Source organism: Rhinichthys klamathensis, unplaced genomic scaffold, assembly GCF_029890125.1.
Source record: "Rhinichthys klamathensis goyatoka isolate OS25496 unplaced genomic scaffold, OSU_Roscu_1.1 h1tg000098l_1, whole genome shotgun sequence".
Taxonomy (NCBI): Eukaryota; Metazoa; Chordata; class Actinopteri; order Cypriniformes; family Leuciscidae; genus Rhinichthys; species Rhinichthys klamathensis.
Genome location: NW_026606637.1, coordinates 3,189,913 through 3,209,527, shown reverse-complemented (window position 1 = coordinate 3,209,527; position 19,615 = coordinate 3,189,913). Strand labels below are relative to the sequence as shown.

The window sequence follows — 19,615 nt, the reverse complement described above, 5'->3', positions numbered from 1 at the left end:
CCTTCTCCATGTCTTCTCCGAACTTCTCCCACACCCGCTGCTTTGCTTCTGCCACGGCAGAGGCTGCAGCCCTTCGGGCCTGTCGGTACCTTGCAACCGCCTCCGGAGTCCTCCGGGACAACAAATCCCAGAAGGCCACCTTCTTCAGTCGGACGGCTTCCCTGACCACCGGTGTCCACCACGGTGTTCGAGGGTTACTGCCCCTTGAGGCACCTAAGACCTTGAGACCACAGGCTCCCGCTGCAGCTTCCGCAATAGAAGCTTTGAACATTGCCCACTCAGGTTCAATGTCCCCAACCTCCACAGGGATGCCAGAAAAGCTCTGCCGGTGTGAGTTGAAAATCTCGCGGACAGGGGTCTCCTCCAGACGTTCCCAGTTCACCCGCACTACCCGTTTGGGCTTACCGGGTCTGTCTAGATTCTTCCCCCACCCCCTGACCCAACTCACTACCAGGTGGTGATCAGTTGACAGCTCCGCCCCTCTCTTCACCCGAGTGTCCGACACATGCGGCCTCAAATCAGATGAAACGATTACAAAATCGATCTCATTTAAGCACTAATTTAATCTATCAAATTTGATGAAGAAATAAGATCAAATGTGGTTTTAGCTGACAAGAGACACATGATCTCATATAGAGTTAGACTATTTGCATAAAAATTCATGCAACAAATTCTAACAATTAAGTGATTTCTTTAGAGAATTACGATAGCAATTTGAACTCCAATATGATAGTCGTTGAAAACTGCATATTATTCCAACTGCTTGTATAACAAAAATAAAGGCAAATCTAACAATGAAACCCAGAAAATAACAACACAGTTCCCTTCATATTCAGATTTTGCCTGTACTTAAAACATAAATCAGATGTCTTATTTTTGTCTGTTTTATGGTAGAATCATGTTTTAAAGGTGCCATGTGGAATGTCTGCCAAAAAATAAAATTCATACTCCGCATATTCCATACCAGATGGGGGCAGTATACCTCCAGAAAGTTGGCCTACTCTAGTCTGTTTTTTAGTTTCGGTTTGTTAATCTTCTAAAACCGTCAAATCGAAACTGGTATTACGACACCAGTCGGGCCGGCGCTAGTAATTTAGCATGCTAATTTAGGTTTATATCTCGGCAGCACTATAACTTGTCAATTTTTTAATGACATCATTGCACTTATTTCTTCTCATTCTTTTGATGCGTGTAGCTCATTTTTTGGATAATTTTACCTCAATTTTTACATAGGGCACCTTTAAGTCAACTTAAATATTTTGTTATGATAATATAAATCTTTATTTATTGATTGATTGTTTACAATAGTTGATAATTTGTAATATTTTGTATTCTTTTCTTAGAAAAAAGAGGACTGTAATAGTTCAATCTGTTAATCCATGCACCTTTTTTAGTCCTCACACATGTGTGCACACTTCACACACACTTCACAAGTCAAGTCAAGTCACATTTGTTTATATAGCGCTTTTTACATGCACAACAGATTGTTTCAAAGCAGCTTTACAGAGATAACAGGAAAATAATGCAACAAAGTTTGTTTCCAGAAGACATTAGTGTCACAGTCTAGCTTAAGTAAGTTCTGTGATGTTTCATTTTTGTTGTAAAAAAGTTATTAATTTAGTTAATTTATATATATAGAGAAAACCGTGATGGAGAAAACCGTGATGTCATCGTCCAGCTCAGTTCTGTTCTCAAATAATGGTGTCAGTGCAGGCAGATCAATTTTATTATTGAATATTAATGTCCCCAACTAAGCAAGCCAAAAGCCAATGGCAATAAAGGTGAAAAAAGGTGGAAAAAGGCGACAGTGGCAAGGAACCAAAACTCCATCAGGTGGCCAAACCAGGCTCAGTCCAGTTCTCCTCTGGCCAACGAACGAACAGTGTATGATTATGATTCAGGCAGCATTATAGGTCAGAAGTCAGATTGGATTGGAACTATCAGAATATTATCCAGTTCCATCTAGTTGAAGATCGGAGTCATCACACCGGTATGGAGACGGGTTTGTTGAGGATCAGTGCAGTGCAGTGGCTGTCGTGTTGATGAGGCCTTCACAGGGGAGAGTCTAATTGACACAATCTTTGCTGACACTTCAGGAATGGATCCGGCTGACTACATCATGCGTTGTGGTCGTGTCTAGGCGCAGTATATTTGTTATACTGCAAATACAGCAATATTTTAAAATGTATACGAAGTTTAATAGGGAGTCAATGCAGTGTTGACAGAACCGGTCTAATATGGTCATACTTCTTGGTTCTAGTAAGAACTCTATCTGCTGCATTTTGGACCAGCTGTAGTTTGTTTATTATGCGTGCAGGGCAACCACCCATAAGAGCATTACAATAATCTAGCCTTGAGGTCATGAATGCATTAACTAATTGTTCCTCATTTTTCATTGAAAACATATGTCGTAATTTAGATATATTTTTAAGATGGAATGCGGTTTTACAGATGCTGGAAACGTGGCTTTCAAATGAAAGATTGGTATCAAAGAGCACACCCAGGTTCCTAACCGAAGACGAAGACTTGACAGAGCAGCCATCAATTATTAGACAGTATTCTAGGTTGGTACGTGCAGAGGTTTTTGGTCCAATCATTAGAAACCCTGTTTTCTCAGAATTAAGTAATAGGAAATAACTAGTCATCCACATTTTTATACCAGCTATGCATTCCGTTAATTTCATGAATTGGCAAGTTTCGTCGGGATGCGAAGAGATATAGAGCTGAGTATCATCGACATAACAGTGAAAACTAATCCCATGCTTCCTAATGATATCTCCCAAGGGTAGCATGTACAGGGGGAACAACAACGGTCCTAGTACTTAGCCTTGTGGTACTCCATACTGAACTTGTGATCGATAAGACATCTCTTCATTTACTGCTACAAACTGATAATGGTCAGATAAGTATGATTTCAACCATCCATGTGAAGCGCTTTGAGTGCCTAGAAAAGCGCTATATAAATGTAATGAATAATTATTATTATTATTATGCTAATGCAATTCCACTAATGCCAACATAATTTTTGAGTCTATTTAAAATAATGTTGTGGTCAATGGTATAAAATGCAGCACTAATATTGAGTAACACTAATAGAGAGACACACCACGATCGGATGATAAGAGCAAATCATTTGAAACTCGAATGAGAGCAGTCTCAGTACTATGGTATGGTCTAAATCCTGACTCGAAATCCTCGCAAATTCCATTTCTTTCTAAAAAGGAAGATAGTTGTGAGGATACTGCCTTTTCTAGTATCGTTGACAAAAAGGGTAGATTTCAGATCGGCCTGTAATTGACTAATTCTCTAGGATCAAGTTGCGTTTATTAATAGCAAGGAGGTTTAATAATAGCCAGCTTAAAAGTTTTCGGTACATATATCCTAGTGACAAAGATGAATTAATGATAATTAAGAAGACGATCATAGACGATCTATGACCTCTGGACCTCTGGCATTTCTTTCAGTAGCTTAGTCGGTATAGGGCAGGGTTAGGCAAGTTCGGTCCTAGAGAGCCGCTGTCCTGCAGAGTTTGGCTCCAACACTGAAAAAAACCTCTCCTGCCTATAGCCTTAGTAATCCTGAAGACATTGATTAGCTTGTTCAGGTGTGTTTGATTAGGGTTGGAACTAAATTCTGCAGGACTGCGGCTCTCTAGGACCGAACTTGCCTACCCCTGGTATAGGGTCTAAAATACATGTTATTGATTTAGATGATTTAACGAGTTTAGACTATTCTTCCTCTCCTATTGCAACGAATGAATGGAATTTTTCCTCAGGGAGACTACAATCTACTGCCTGATGGGATACTGTAGTAGACGGTTGCATAGTTATAATTTTCTCTCTAATATTATCAATATTGTAAGTAAAAGAAGTTCATAAAGTAATTACTGCTATGCTCTTTGGAAACTTCAGAAGTGGAAGCTTTATTTCTTGTTAATTTATCCACTGTATCAAATAAATACGTACCTAGGGTTGTGTTTGTTTTCTTCTAAGAGAGTCGAAAAATAAGCAGATCTAGCAGTTTTTAAGGCCTTTCTGTACGCAATCGTGCTCGCTCTCCACGAAATTACATTTTTTCTTCTAGTTTCTGGCTGCTCTCTTAAGGGCCCGAGTGTGCTCGTTGTACCACGGCATTGGACTATTTTCTTTAATCTTCTTTAAGCGCAAAGGAGCAACTGTGTCTAAAGTGCTGGAAAAGAGAGAGTCAAAAGTTTCTGTCGCAATATCAAGTTCTTTTAAACTATGCTGAGGACATGAAACTGATCAGGATTATTATTAATAAAGCAATCTCTAGAGGCAGAAGTGATAGTTCTAACATATTTGTAACACCGAGTCGGCTTTGCAACCTTGGCTAAATGGAGTATACACAAGACTAGATAATGATCTGAGATGTCATCGCTCTGCTGCAGAATTTTAACAGCATTAACATTGATTCCATGTGACAATATTAGATCTAAAGTATGATTATGACAATGAGTGGGTCCTGACACGTGTTGTCTAACTCCAATAGAGTTCAGAATGTCTCTAAATGCCAATCCCAATGGGTCTTTTTCGTTATCTACTACCAGAGATGGGCAGTATTTTAATTACATTTATTTGAAATACGTATTTAATTACTTTAGAGTATTTTGTAATTTGTATTTTCCTTAACAAAAATAAATGAAATGTAATTTGTAATTAAATACTTAGAGAGACTGTAATTTGTATTTAAAATACTTAAAATACTTATTGAAATATATCATTTTATTTCGCATATTAACTTTCATCACCAGACTTAAAGGGATAGTTCACCCAATAATGAAAATTACCCCATGATTTACTCACCCTGAAGCTATCCTAGGTGTATACTGTATGACATTCTTCTTTCAGACGAATACAATTGGAGTTAAAAACTGTCCTGGCTCTTCCAAGCTTTATAATGGTAGTGAATGGCTGTTTAAGTTTTGAAGTCCATCAAAGCACATCTATCCATCATAAAAGTGTCATGGTTCTGCCTTCTTATCTGTGTATCTTCCTAGTGTTGTGGCAGGACCATGACAGACTCATGTTTTGTGTACAAGCGCATGGCCAATTGTCAAGGCCATGTGCTTGTGTTGTCTCGTCTCTTAAGTCTTCATTGTCTTCATTGCCAAACGTTACTTGTGAGTATCCTGTGAAAGTCTTGTCATTGAAGGTCTAGTCATTGTTAGTATCTCTCGAAGTGTTGTTTGTTTTCTAGTATTTTGTCAGTGTCGTTGTCTAGTTAGTCACCAAAGTCCTGTCTTGTTTTGCCCCCTCGTGGGCTTTGTTTTCCCCTTTTTGTCTTCAATAAATTGTGTGAAGAGCATTCTGTCTGCTTTTGGGTTCGTCAATCTGCACCCACGTAACAAAAAGTGCATCTATACATCATAAAAGTGCATCTGTCCATCATAAAAGTGCTTCACACGGCTCTGGCGGGTTAATAAAGGCCTTCTGAAGCGAAGCGATGCGTTCGTGTAAGAAAAATATCCATATTTAAAACTATCGACTAAAATAAATAGCTTCCGGCAGACGGCCGTACGCATCGATTTACTCGATAGAATAACACTTGACCCGACGCATGACGTAATGACGAACGCGGAAGCACAGAGGATAGAGCAAAACAAAACACCAGTCACGAATTAGAAGTCTAAAACGACAATTTTTAAAAGAGAAATGTCGGAGGAGCTTTTTAAAGCTTACGCTACTCCTACATCATGCGTCAATGGTTACTTTTGTGGCGCAAGTCGACTTGCGTGGGCCGTCTGCCGGAAGCTAGTTATTTTAGTTGATAAAGTTTTAAATATGGATATTTTTCTTACACGAACGCATTGTATTTGTCTGAAAGAAGAATGTCATTTACACCAAGGATGGCTTGAGGGTGCGTAAATCATGGGCTAATTTTCATTTTTCGGTGAACTATCCTTAGGACCATAGACATAAAATACAAATAGGACTAACAAATTGCCTTTCACAGTTTCTGGCAAGAAAATCACGTGATGTGACACATCCTATAGAGGGAATGCATTAACGTCACTTTCCCGCCGGAACACGCCCCCCTCAGCCAGACTGAGTGGCAAAAGAGCTGCTACGTGACTGGAGTTAATAGGGGAAACTGCGAAAACGCAAGTAAAACAAACTATTATCAGTTTAAACTAAAAGTTGGACTCGATATAGTGTTCCTTACAACTTATCAAAGATCCAGTGATCCATGGATATTGACATGCAGCCAAGAATCGTGTTTCCTGACATTTATATGTGCCTGATTTCGACGCCGGGGAAATAAATTAAGAAAATTTGCCTGTAAACGTTTTATATAAATACAATATAGATAGGTCTAAATCCGAGTGATCACTTACATTAATGTTATACTGTATATCATCATATCGTCCAGCCCTAAAACTTGTATAGTTTTTTGTCAGTGTTTATTTAAAAACATCCAATTATGCCGAATATAGTCTGTTCTGTAGCTTTTTGCAGTCTGTAAAAATATACAGTACCTCAGATTTCTGGTCAAATCTAGTTGTACAGTCAATCGCAAAGCTCTTTCCCGTTTTAGATGTGTTTTGTGTGTTTTTCACGGCATTCACGCTGAAAACAAATCCTGCCGCTCAGTCTTTTTGCCACTTGTGGGCGTGACCGCATTCACTCCGGCCGACGGTGACGTCATGCGCATACCCTCTATTGACCCTGTTCACGTTTCTGGGTTTCTCTGAAGTGGAAGGCGTCATTGTTGGGTAAACTTCTATAGTAGTGAATTAGAGACTACATTAAATATATTTGTTGTGTTCCCATTTGCTCAAATAGCAAAAGAAAAACGCCACAACAGCGTTTTCACAACTTTCACAAAGAGTAAAAAAAAATTAGATAGATTGATAATGGCAGACGGAAGAGAGAAAGATGTCAACTTTGTCACAGCCGGGGTATTAGAAACACCCTCACAGCAGCGTCAACTAGTTTTTGTGTAATATTATACAAATAAGTGTTATAGGCGTAATGATGTTTTATTATGACAGTATGTGGCAACATGTACGTTAAAAGTGCATCTTCTGCACTAAACGATGATATTCCGATATTCTATACTCTTACATGTATCTAACTCCACACTTACTCTCACACTACACAAGACTGTACATTTTGTTTGTACAGGTCCTTCTAAAAAAATTAGCATATTGTGATAAAGTTCATTATTTTCCATAATGTAATGATACAAATTAAACTTTCATATATTTTATATTCATTGCACACCAACTGAAATATTTCAGGTCTTTTATTGTTTTAATACTGATGATTTTGGCATACAGCTCATGAAAACCCAAAATTCCTGTCTCAAAAAATTAGCATATTTCATCCGACCAATAAAAGAAGTGTTTTTAATACAAAAAAAAAAGGTCAACCTTCAAATAATTATGTTCAGTTATGCACTCAATAGTCAATAGTCAATACTTGGTCGGGAATCCTTTTGCAGAAATGACTGCTTCAATGCGGCGTGGCATGGAGGCAATCAGCCTGTGGCACTGCTGAGGTGTTATGGAGGCCCAGGATGCTTCGATAGCGGCCTTAATCTCATCCAGAGTGTTGGGTCTTGCGTCTCTCAACTTTCTCTTCACAATGTCCCACAGATTCTCTATGGGGTTCAGGTCAGGAGAGTTGGCAGGCCAATTGAGCACAGTAATACCATGGTCAGTAAACCATTTACCAGTGGTTTTGGCACTGTGAGCAGGTGCCAGGTCGTGCTGAAAAATGAAATCTTCATCTCCATAAAGCTTTTCAGCAGATGGAAGCATGAAGTGCTCCAAAATCTCCTGATAGCTAGCTGCATTGACCCTGCCCTTGATAAAACACAGTGCACCAACACCAGCAGCTGACATGGCACCCCAGACCATCACTGACTGTGGGTACTTGACCCTTGACTTCAGGCATTTTGGCATTTCCTTCTCCCCAGTCTTCCTCCAGACTCTGGCACCTTGATTTCCGAATGACATGCAAAACTGAGCAACAGTCCAGTGCTGCTTCTCTGTAGCCCAGGTCAGGCGCTTCTGCCGCTGTTTCTGGTTCAAAAGTGGCTTGACCTGGGGAATGCGGCACCTGTAGCCCATTTCCTGCACACGCCTGTGCACGGTGGCTCTGGATGTTTCTACTCCAGACTCAGTCCACTGCTTCCGCAGGTCCCCCAAGGTCTGGAATCGGTCCTTCTCCACAATCTTCCTCAGGGTCCGGTCACCTCTTCTCCTTGTGCAGCGTTTTTTGCCACACTTTTTCCTTCCCACAGACTTCCCACTGAGGTGCCTTGATACAGCACTCTGGGAACAGCCTATTTGTTCAGAAATTTCTTTCTGTCTTACCCTCTTGCTTGAGGGTGTCAATGATGGCCTTCTGGACAGCAGTCAGGTCGGCAGTCTTACCCATGATTGCGGTTTTGAGTAATAAAACAGGCTGGAAGTTTTTAAAAGCCTAAGGAATCTTTTGCAGGTGTTTAGAGTTAATTCGTTGATTCAGATGATTAGGTTAATAGCTCGTTTAGAGACCCTTTTCATGATATGCTCATTTTTTTAGACAGGAATTTTGGGTTTTCATGAGCTGTATGCCAAAATCATCAGTATTAAAACAATAAAAGACCTGAAATATTTCAGTTGGTGTGCAATGAATCTAAAATATATGAAAGTTTAATTTTTATCATTACATTATGGAAAATAATGAACTTTATCACAATATGCTAATTTTTTGAGAAGGACCTGTATTTTGTATTTTCAAATTACAAATTACTTTTTTCACAGCAGTATTTTGTATTTTATTTAAAGGGATACTCCACCGTTTTTTCATATTAAACTATGTTAATATGTTTAACATAGTTTAACATATTAAACTATGTTAACATATTAAACACGACCAAATACATTATAGTTATCCACTTTACACGCTTAGAAAAGCGCAACGTTTTATTTTGTGTCACCATTCTTGGTCGCGTTACACTCTCGTGTAACTGTATTTAAATAGGGAAAACGTGGAGGTGTTTGGTCGCTTCTCTGCTTGGATCCTAATGAATGAACTGGGCTAAGTTAAGTGCTATCAAAGTGTCTCGCACGCCAGAGCGATTGAGTGCACGCACTGAGACGAGAGAGGTATGTATCAACTCATCTTAGTTAAGGGAATAACATAGTTTAATATGAAAAAAAAAAAACGGTGGAGTATCCCTTTAAATACATTTGATGAGTAAGTATTTATAATTTGTAATTAAATACTTTTTGATGTATTTGTGCCCATCTCTGCCTACTACATGTATATTAAAATCACCAACAATTAGGACTTTATCTGCAGCCAGTACTAACTCCGATAAAAAATCAGCAAATTCTTTGATAAAGTCTGTATGGTGCCCTGGTGGCCTGTATACAGTAGCTAGCACAAATGTCAAGCTTGATTTATCATTTACACTAGATTACACTAGTGTTACATTAAGCACCAACACTTCAAAATAATTATATTTGAAACTAGACCTCTCAGTAATTCTGAAGATATTACTATAGATTGCAGCAACACCTCCACCTTTGCCTTTCAGGCGTGGCTCGTTTTTATAACAGTAATCTTGGGGGGTGGACTCATTTAAAGTAATGTAATCGTCTGGTTTTAGCCAGGTTTCTGTCAAACACAACACGTCTAGGTTATAATCTGTAATCATATCATTAACAATAAGTGCTTTTGAAGTAAGGGATTGAATATTCAGCAACCCAATTTTATCATTTGTTCATCTGTATTATATCTATTTTTTTATTTGTTGAACATCAATTAAATATTTACCCTCAAATGGGTTTGGGAGTTTTTTGTATTTCCTAATTTGAGGAACAGACACAGTCTCTATATTATGAAATTTAGGTGAAAGAGTCTCTATGTGATGGGATTTATCTGACCTTAGTGACGTGAGACAGCTGGCAGACGGTCGGTTTAGCCAGTCTGTTTGCTTCCTGACTTGAGCCCCAAATCGTCATGTTTGAGCTCTAAGACTAAGTGCCATATTACTAGAGAGAAAAGCAGCACCATCCCAGGAGGGATGAATACCATCTCTTTTCAACAGGTCAGGTCTGCCCCAAAAACTTTTCCAATTGTCTATGAACCCTATATTATTTTGCGGACACCACTTAGACAGACAGCCATTGAGTGAGGACAGTCTACTAAGTATCTCATTGTAATGGGGTTCGTTGTTATGGGAAAAAGGAGGCGGGAACCGGCGAACATTCAACACTTTTAATAAATATAAATAAACCAATACAAAAATGAAAGTATGCCAGCAGCCCCTCGCGGACGACTGCTGGCCACACAAAACAGAAACACAACGTAAAATTAGGCCTGTTCCTCTCTCGATCTTCACTGTCGTCGCTCCTCCTTTATGCTTCCGCTCCTCCGTGAGAGACGCGAGACCGGTGCGTCTCACAGGTGTCGCTCATTACCACTCACGCCACCGGCCTCGCGCCGCTCTCACGCCACTCGGCCTCGTCCTGCTCGCCACACTCATCACTCCGGCAATCAGTCTCTTTGCGGGATCTCTTTTTAACAAGTTTATTTAGTCTCCCTCGCTGCGCGCGCCGCGTCTCTCTCGAAATTAATCATTTCAGGGTAAAAACACATCATACAGCTGATAATACTGTATATGTCGCTGCGTGTCAGCCATACACTCTCATCACACACATGCTCTCCCTGCTGGTTGGGGTCTCACTGTTTGATGAACACATTTGTTCTCGGCTCATTTTCTCTCACATATGAAGATTGTTAGCACTCAATATCACACATGCTCTGGTCTGAGAGCAATGGCATAGGTTTCAACAAAATATTTAATCCCTCAGAAAAGCTTTTTTCGCCAACCTTAAACACCAAAAGGAAACTATTTTCACAGAACTAATGTTTTAAAACTTTCGAAGAACAGTGCTATCGCTGAGTGGTACAGAAAATGCCAGAGGAATTTGCTCTTTTGTGTTTGCATGCATTTTGTTTAACAATACACCAGCGCAAAATCATGTTAGTGCTTTGGATGTGTATTAACTCAGTATTTCTCTTAATATCAGATATTTCTTTATTCACAGGAAAGGAGGAAAAGACAGACAGAAATTGAGAATAAGAAAAGACAACTAGAGGATGACCGACGACAGCTTCAGCACCTCAAGGTAAGACACTGATATCTGAGGCCAACATATTTGTCATGACTGCAGTTTATATTGATATAAAACCATAATTTAAAATGATAAACATTTTCTCAGGTTATGTAACCTGGTTTCCTGAGAAGGGAATGAGACGCTGCATCATGGCTTTGACGCTATGGGAATGCTTCTGCGTGACCAGTGTCTGAAGTACGTGTGAAAACACGGCAATCTTGATTGGCTGACGTGAGGACAGGTGACGTAGTGTAGCGCATCAGCAAGACCATAAAAGGGCCCTTACGCCACGGAATCCTCAGTGTGACAGCGTCTTGTTCCCTTCTCAAGGAACAGGGTTACATATGTAATTCGACGCTGTGTTATGAAGTTGACGCTATGGGAAAGTTAATACCAACGCCACCACACTGAGGGAAAGTGCCTGCCCATCAAGGTTGTGACACAGACATTTGTTGAGCAGAAAGGCTGGACCAACCCAGAAGGACATGTGATCCTGGGATTGAATCCATGTCCAGGATGTTAAATCTTATGAATGTGTGGCCGCAGCACAAACATCTTGCAAGGATGCACTCTAGGTTAGTGCCTTGGAAGATGCTTGGTGGAATGAGGAAGCCAATGAGAAAGGCGAACTCCTAACTTAGCATTTTTGCTGGCCATTCTGTCTAAAACTTTCGATAAAATAAAAACGATACGCTACATCACCTGGCCTCGCGTCAACCAATCAAGATGAGCATTTTTTCACACGTGCTTCAGACACTGGTCATGCAGAAGCGTTCCCATAGTGCCATGATGCAGCGTTGAGTTCCATTCTAAAGGTAACCCACTATAAAAATAAAATAGAAAGGCAAGTCAAAGGCCTACTACAGTATTGAAGATGAAGTGACAGTTTCCAGCTTCATTAAACTGTTTCACTCCTTCTAACCCATGTCTCTTTTATAGAAGCAAATTTCTGGCACATAAGAAAAAAAAATATGACCTACCAAGTCATAGTTATGAGATAAAAAAGTCATTATAATGACGTAAAAAGTCAAAATGATGAGATTGAGAATGATGACTTTGGTCAAATTTACTTTTTATTTTATAATTTACATTTTTTATCTCATAATTATGAGTTTGTGTAATAATTTTGCATTGGTCATAATTTAAACCTTTTATATAATAATTTTTTACATCATAACTTAAATACATAATTATGATTTTGTCATAATTTTCTACTTTTGTGTCATCATTTTGTCTTATGTCATCATTTAGTTTTTATGTTATAATTATGATTTTTTAAAGCATGTTGTTTTTTTATGTGCCAGAGAAATGTACTTCCATAGTCTTTGATTTCCCTTCGATCCATTATTCTTTATGCCAGCGGTCTTCAAACTTTTTCAGGCTAAGGCCCCCATGGAGCAGGGATCCCTGTTATAAGTGCTGCATTTTAAAGGGATAGTTCACCCAAAAATGAAGAATCTGTCAGTAATTACCCACCTTCATGTTGTTCCAACCCCGTAAGTCTTTCGTTTATCTTCGGAACACAAATTAAGATATTTTGATTAAATCTGAGAGCTAGATCTCTCCTCCATAGGCTTCAAAGGGATTGAAACTTGCCGACCCAGAAAAGTTACTAAAGACGTTGTTAAAATAGTCCAAGTGACTACAGTGGCTCAATCTTAAGTTTATCAAGCGACGAGAATACTTTTTGTGCGAAAACAAAACAAAAATAACGACTTTATTCAACTATTCATTTCCTTCTGTGTGGGCCTCTCATGTGAGTTCACGTAGTGTAACAGCGCAGCGCTTCTGTGTTGTACGTCACACGCATCACACACATGACCAGCGTCGGCCAATAGTGAGCCTACGTGTGATGTACAACACAGAAGCGCCTTGCTGTTACACTACGTGAACTCACGTCAGAGGCCCACACAGAAGGAAATGAATAGTTGAATAAAGTCGTTATTTTTGTTTTGTTTTTTGCACAAAAAGTATTCTCGTCGCTTGATAAACTTAAGATGGAGCCAGATTTTTGGGTGAACTATCCCTTTAAGTAGGGCTGGGAAAAAAATTGATTTGATTTAAAAATCGAGTTGGTAGGTCAATTCGATTCATATTTTCAAAAAAAAACGATTTTTTAAAAAAAAAATCTCCCCCCTTCAGTATAGCGTACATACATTTTGCATTCGCCAAATCTTCCTTCAGTTTCCGTAGCACGCTCCCTGCGGGACAGCACGCTCCCTGCGGCACAGTTCGGGAATGACAATCAATGCGATGCAACTCTCTCTAAGATGATTATTATACTTGATCTGTAGATAAAGGTCTATGGTTTCGCATAAAACAACTTTATATTGCTGGACTTTATTGCTGTGACTAAATCATGTAACGTTAACTTTCTACCGGGTGTCTGTTAGATCACAACACCAGAGTTGAGTCAGAGCACTATAATTGTTCTTCACGCGCACAGAAACTGAAATTTAAAACTGTTAAAAGAAAAGGCTCAATAAACGATTGCATAGATAGATACTGTATAATACACTACGCATCAATATGTATTTCCTTTGTGCTTTGAACTTTTCAATGCGGGCTCGAGGCGCTGCACGCTGTGACTCCGTGTTGCTTCAAGCGCATCATTCTGCGCTCGGGATGCGCATAAGCGCTTTGTGCCGCACTGTATTGGAGCCTTTCATATCATAATACTTTTGCGCAATGAAAGATTATTAATAGCCTTTTTTTTGTTCTGTCCTATCTATCATATGTTGCTGCCTCATTAAACAGCTGTGCTATACATTTAAAACATGTCTTAATTTTATAGTAGACTAGGCTATATAATAATTGATCTTTTTGTTTTTTGTTTTTTTGTTATCTTGTTTTTCATGAATGTATTTTACAACAATACAAAGAGCAATGTGTAACATTTTACCAGATTTAGTGCTCTTATGTGTTCCCCACTAAAGTTTTTTTCACTAAATGTTCAGATTTTATACAATTATTGTGCACTTGTGATTTTTCTAGTCTAAATTTTACTGCTGAATTATCCACTAATCTAGTTTATAATAGCATTTTTGTCATAGATTATGATCATATATTTTTTGGATTTGTTGTTTTTCTTTATAATGAAGTTGTCTGTATTAGGTAGATTGTGTTTAACACACAAAAGAGTGATTATCAGTTCAACACACAGAGTTATAGAAATTCTACTTGATTTAAAAAAAAATCTAATCGAATAGAAAATCGAGTTTTATATAAAAAAAATCACAGATTTTTTTAGGGAAAAAAATCGCCCAGCTCTACCTTTAAGATTGTCTGATGATATTAGTGTTGACTGGAGCACTGTGATTTGGTGCAGTCTGGGCCAAGTACACCCCGTCAGACACAAGAAGGAGAATTTGCCATGGGAGGTGATAAGACATCCTGTTTGTGGGAAGAGGGAAATGCTTCACTCTGCTAAATATATGGTGTATTGTCTCTGTGGCCCTCAGGTCAGGTGTACATGATTGTGAACTGTTGGAGGTCTTTTCCCCCCATTTCTGTTTATGCAGTAGTTTAGAATATACATTTTAATGTCTTTGGATATGTTTGTAATATAGCATGCTATCATACAAATACTACTTCTTTAACCCCCTGGGGTCGGCTATCGCGCCGGCGCGATTGTCTCGCTTTTTTTCTTATCAGTGCAAAAGAGACTCAAAATACTCGGTTGATTTTGATCTTATATATAAGTGTGATACATCATTAGATCCTGTTAAGTTTCTATTTTTTTTGTGGATACTCACAATAAAAACAAAGTGTTGTGCTTTTCACCAAATAAAGAAAAACAAACATGATGCGAGTTCTGCGTTCTCTCTGTCAGTGCAGTCCATTCTGAAACGCGTCCTAAGATTAACTGTAACTCCGCGATTACTTGTCACACAGGCACGAGAGATTTTTCTTTATGAAGCTTGTATTCTCTTCTTTTAAATGAAGTAATTTATATAAAAAACAAATATTCTCAGTTTATGCAATCTGTATGAAAAGAGAGTGCTGTCAGTATTTTTTCCCCAGCTCATTACACTTCATTACGCGTTAATCTGACACGCCCACGGAGGACGCGCGCTATTCAAACGCAAATGTCGAGGCAAGCCATGACAATGCCCACATCAGCCGTTCCACCGCGGCGGTATAATGTGTGGTGTATTTGCTGCCTTTTACCGCTAAGAGGCGCTACAATCATAGACTCTGAAAAGTGTTTGTTTATTCCGGTTTATTCTCTCTAATGCGTAATCTGCTGCCGCACCGCGCTGATTCAGAGCGATTGAAAGCTGGTAGCAGATGAATTCAACAAGTGAAACGTAGTTAAAATAATTCATAATCACAATACTGAAATTAGGCTACTGAAATGTAATTGAATAAATAATGAAAACATTTCAACATCAAGGCTACATCAATGAGGCTTTACAATTGTAACAGCGTACAGACGGTAGCTCAGTGATCAACGCAACAACACGAGCTTCGAGGAGCTTCAATAGACCCGAGATCGAATCTCAATGTAGCAGACATGTTGTTAACCGATGTTGGCCTACAGCGTTTATATTTTACCACCTTGATGCTTAAATAGGTAACTGTTTATAACTGTTTACTTATTTAAAGTCAATAGTTTTGTTTAATTATCATTACAACATAAATTTGCTACATTCCTGTAGAACCGCAGCCGCTGCACAAACGACAAAAACTGATGAAGGAAGATTGTCAGCCGATTGCATCAGAAAATGAAAATGAAGAAGCTCGTCTTTAGTCTGCTAAATTATTGTGTAATGTAAAAGAACACTAAAATTACTTAAGTTTGAAACCAAGTTCGAACATTTCAAGGTTTAAATAAAGTGTCGGGACAGTTTTTTTTTATTTAAAACAGGGTTGCATCGGGTTTAGAGTTTATTTCTTTTGCGATGCAAAATAAGAAACACTAGGCTAATCTTATTCTTGCGACATTTTAAATTTGTATTGCCAAAGAAATTACAGCTAAATTAAACAATTAAAACAGTACAAAACGAAAATTGTCCAAAGAAACATAATTAAATTAAAAACATGCGTTTCTCTTTGCCTCTCTCGCGCGGGATCTCTTTTTAACAAGTTTATTTAGTCTCCCTCGCTGCGCGCGCCGCGTCTCTCTCGAAATTAATCATTTCAGGGTACAATAATTTTGCCTGCTCATCAGGCTGGCTATCCGACACTCTCCATATGAAAGAGGAACATTAACACCTTTGTCCAGCAACTGTCCCTCCAACCCCCCCACAGGCTATCGGAGTCTGAGGCTGACTTAACACAAAGAGAAGTCGCAATTCACACTTAAATCGCTATTCTAGACAGTGTTGATAATGAAGGAATTAAATGATTTAAGTTACATGTAGCCTGGTGATATTTCTGTCATAAAAGTTTATTACTAAATATTTCATTATTTCAATAATTGATGAAATAAAACTGGTTTGGGCCAGCTTTTTCCAAGCAAAACTAAATATAATCTGAAAAATCACATGTTAATTTGTTGTCATGAACAAAATGTTCAAATCAATATTAAAGTATACAGGGATCTTTGGATCCTTTCAACCAGGCATGCAATTTGTGAATTAAGTTTTTATTTTATTTTGTATTATTCAAATAAATATCGAAACACGGTGCTTCGTGGTAATGCTGCTAAATTTAATAACATTTATAGAATAATTATGAACTTAAATGAAACAATATCGCAACATTTCGACAAATACATTATTTGATCTGTTTTTACATTTTAATTCAGGGCGATTTAGCCTACATTTAATAAGAGCGAGATTTTCACCCTTGTCTTGTCATTTTCTCATTGGGAAGCGCTTCCATTACATGTTTGAGTAGATCCTCTGTACCTCTCGTTTTCATAAGGATTAGCCTACATAATCAGATAACATTTATTAGCCTAAATATTTAGACATTTAAAGGCTTTAGACATCGCCGATTTCTTATCGTGACTGAGCTGAAGTGGCTTTCGGTTCATTTTTGTGACGCGCAGTTCCCGGAGACAGAGACGACAGATACTGTTTTTTCTTTAGCCAGGCTAACTTAGCCTAATATGAATACAAGTTTACAGTTTTGAACGATGTAAGCTACTCTACTCTTATCTGTATGACCAAAAAATTACGGAGTCGCCTATTAAGTTATTTTAGCTGTAATAATGAGAAAAATAAATTAATCTAAATGAACGCTCCGCCGCGTTTGTCGAACACTAACTCACCATGCCAGAATAAAACGTACTCGGTTACTAACGTAACCTCGGTTCTCTCTAGAGAGGGAACGAGTACTGCGTAATAGCTTACGCTAGGGGAAAAACTCTTTTCCGCGAGATATTGAAGCCAAAAATTATCCTTAATTTTTTATTAATGTAAAACGCTTTGCAGCAGCAAGCAGACATAGGCGAAACAGCTCACGCGCCTATTGGTTGCTCTGCAGCAAATGCAGCAGCCTATCGAGAGAGACTCTGCGTGACGTAATGACCAATGGGGGCAATTCGCGCCCATATCGTCACGTCCCGCCAGAAGGGGCGAGGTCTCACCCTATAAATATGCTCGTTAGGCTGATACAAGCTGGTTTTTATCACTGAAGCGAACCAGAGCGTATTCCAAGCACGGCAAGATACGCAGTACTCGTTCCCTCTCTAGAGAGAACCGAGGTTACGTTAGTAACCGAGTACGTTCTCTTACGAGAGTATCTCTCTTACTGCGTAATAGCTTACGCTAGGGGAACACAATGCAACACGCCGTGCGTACAGGGATCCAACACCAAAGTCCCGGGGGCCGAAGCCCAGGGCTCATGTAGTGCATAATCCCTATAAACTCACATAGAGTGGAGGAAGAGAGGCTGGAAGCGTCATTCCCTATAAAAAAGCACCCAGCGGGGCTATTATATGACAATAAAACGCGCAGCCAGGGTGAAAGCTTTCAGCCTGATCTGGGTGGCCATACGTGTGTCAACACTCATGGGGCTGCAGTAAACTCAGCATCTGGGCCGCACAGCGGGGCAGATAGCACTGAATTTTAGACCGCCAAAAGCTTAGCTTGTAAGGCGGGTACCTCCAGGTTATAGTATTTTATAAATGTAGACGGCGAGGCCCAGCCCGCGGCCGTACAGATATCTTGCAGGGAAACCCCGCTCGACCATGCCCACGAAGAGGCCACGCCTCTCGTGGAGTGCGCCCTGACACCCAAGGGGCACTGTAGGCCCTTCGCAGAGTAAGCGAGCGCAATGGCATCCACTATCCATCTGGATAGGCTCTGTTTTGAGGCGGCGAGTCCCTTGGAACGCCCGCCAAACAAAACAAAAAGCTGCTCCGTCTGTCTGAAAACAGACGAGCGTGACACATAAGCTCTCAATGCCCTGACGGGGCAAAGGAGACTCGCATCCTCCTCCTCACTGAGAACCGGAAGGGCGGACAGGGAAATTACCTGGGCCCTGAACGGTGTATTGAGGGATTTCGGGACATACCCGTGCTTTGGTTTGAGAATGACCTTCGAGTCATTAGGCCCAAACTCCATACACGACGCGCTTACTGAAAGCGCCTGTAAGTCCCCTATGCGCTTCACTGAAGCGAGAGCCATGAGAAACACTGTTTTGAACGACAGGTGTTTCATGTCCACCAGCTGGATTGGCTCAAACGGGGCGCCTTTCATGGCCTCCAGGACCGTGGAAAGGTCCCACGTCGGGACTGAAGGGGGCCTGGGAGGGTTCAGCCTCCGAGCTCCCCTAAGGAAACGCACGACTAAGTCGTTTTTCCCCAGCGACTGGCCAGACACCGGTTTTGCAAACGTTGCTATGGCCGCCACATATACTTTGAGCGTGGATGGGGTCCTGCCCTTATCCAGTAGCTCTTGAAGGAAGGAAAGTACTTCCGAAACCCCGCATTCCACAGGTGAAAAGCTCTGGGCTTGACACCATGCAGAGAAAACAGACCATTTCGAGGAGTAGAGCCGCCTGGTAGACGGAGCTCTAGCCTGCACGATCGTGTTTAACACTCCTTCTGGGAGGCTAGCGGGTACCCGTTGATGGCCCATGCGTGCAGGGACCACAACTCCGGGCGAGGGTGCCAAATCGAGCCCTCCGCCTGAGAGAGGAGGTCTCTCCTCAATGGTACAGGCCATGGGGCAGTGCTGGTCAGCTGCATCAGGGCAGGGAACCACGTCTGGTTTGTCCAGAGCGGAGCTACGAGCAGCACTGGGCATCCGTTCTCCCTGATTCGTTCCAACACCTGAGGCAGGAGCGAGACAGGAGGAAAAGCATATAGGGGGCAGCGGGGCCAAACATGAGCCAGCGCGTCCTTGCTTTTCGAGAAAAACTCCGGGCAATGAGCGTTTTCGTGGGACGCGAATAGGTCCATCTGTGCTCTGCCGAACGTTTTCCACAGCAGCTGGACCGTCTGCGGGTGCAGCGACCATTCCCCTGCTGGAACATTGTTCCTGGACAGTCTGTCTGGTCCCACATTCAGGTGACCAGGCACGT

At 40.3% G+C, this 19,615-nt stretch overlaps 1 protein-coding gene across 4 annotated transcripts in view; it reads left to right on the top strand.

Annotated features, from left to right (window-relative positions):
• palm1a (paralemmin 1a) overlaps positions 1–19,615 on the top strand; it is an 82,723-nt gene that overhangs the window by 35,383 nt on the left and 27,725 nt on the right. For all 4 annotated transcript variants that reach the window (XM_056252674.1, XM_056252672.1, XM_056252673.1 and 1 more), the window contains exon 3: positions 11,069–11,149. In XM_056252674.1, the coding sequence (XP_056108649.1) occupies positions 11,069–11,149 (81 nt within the window). The remainder of the gene's footprint in view (positions 1–11,068; positions 11,150–19,615) is intronic.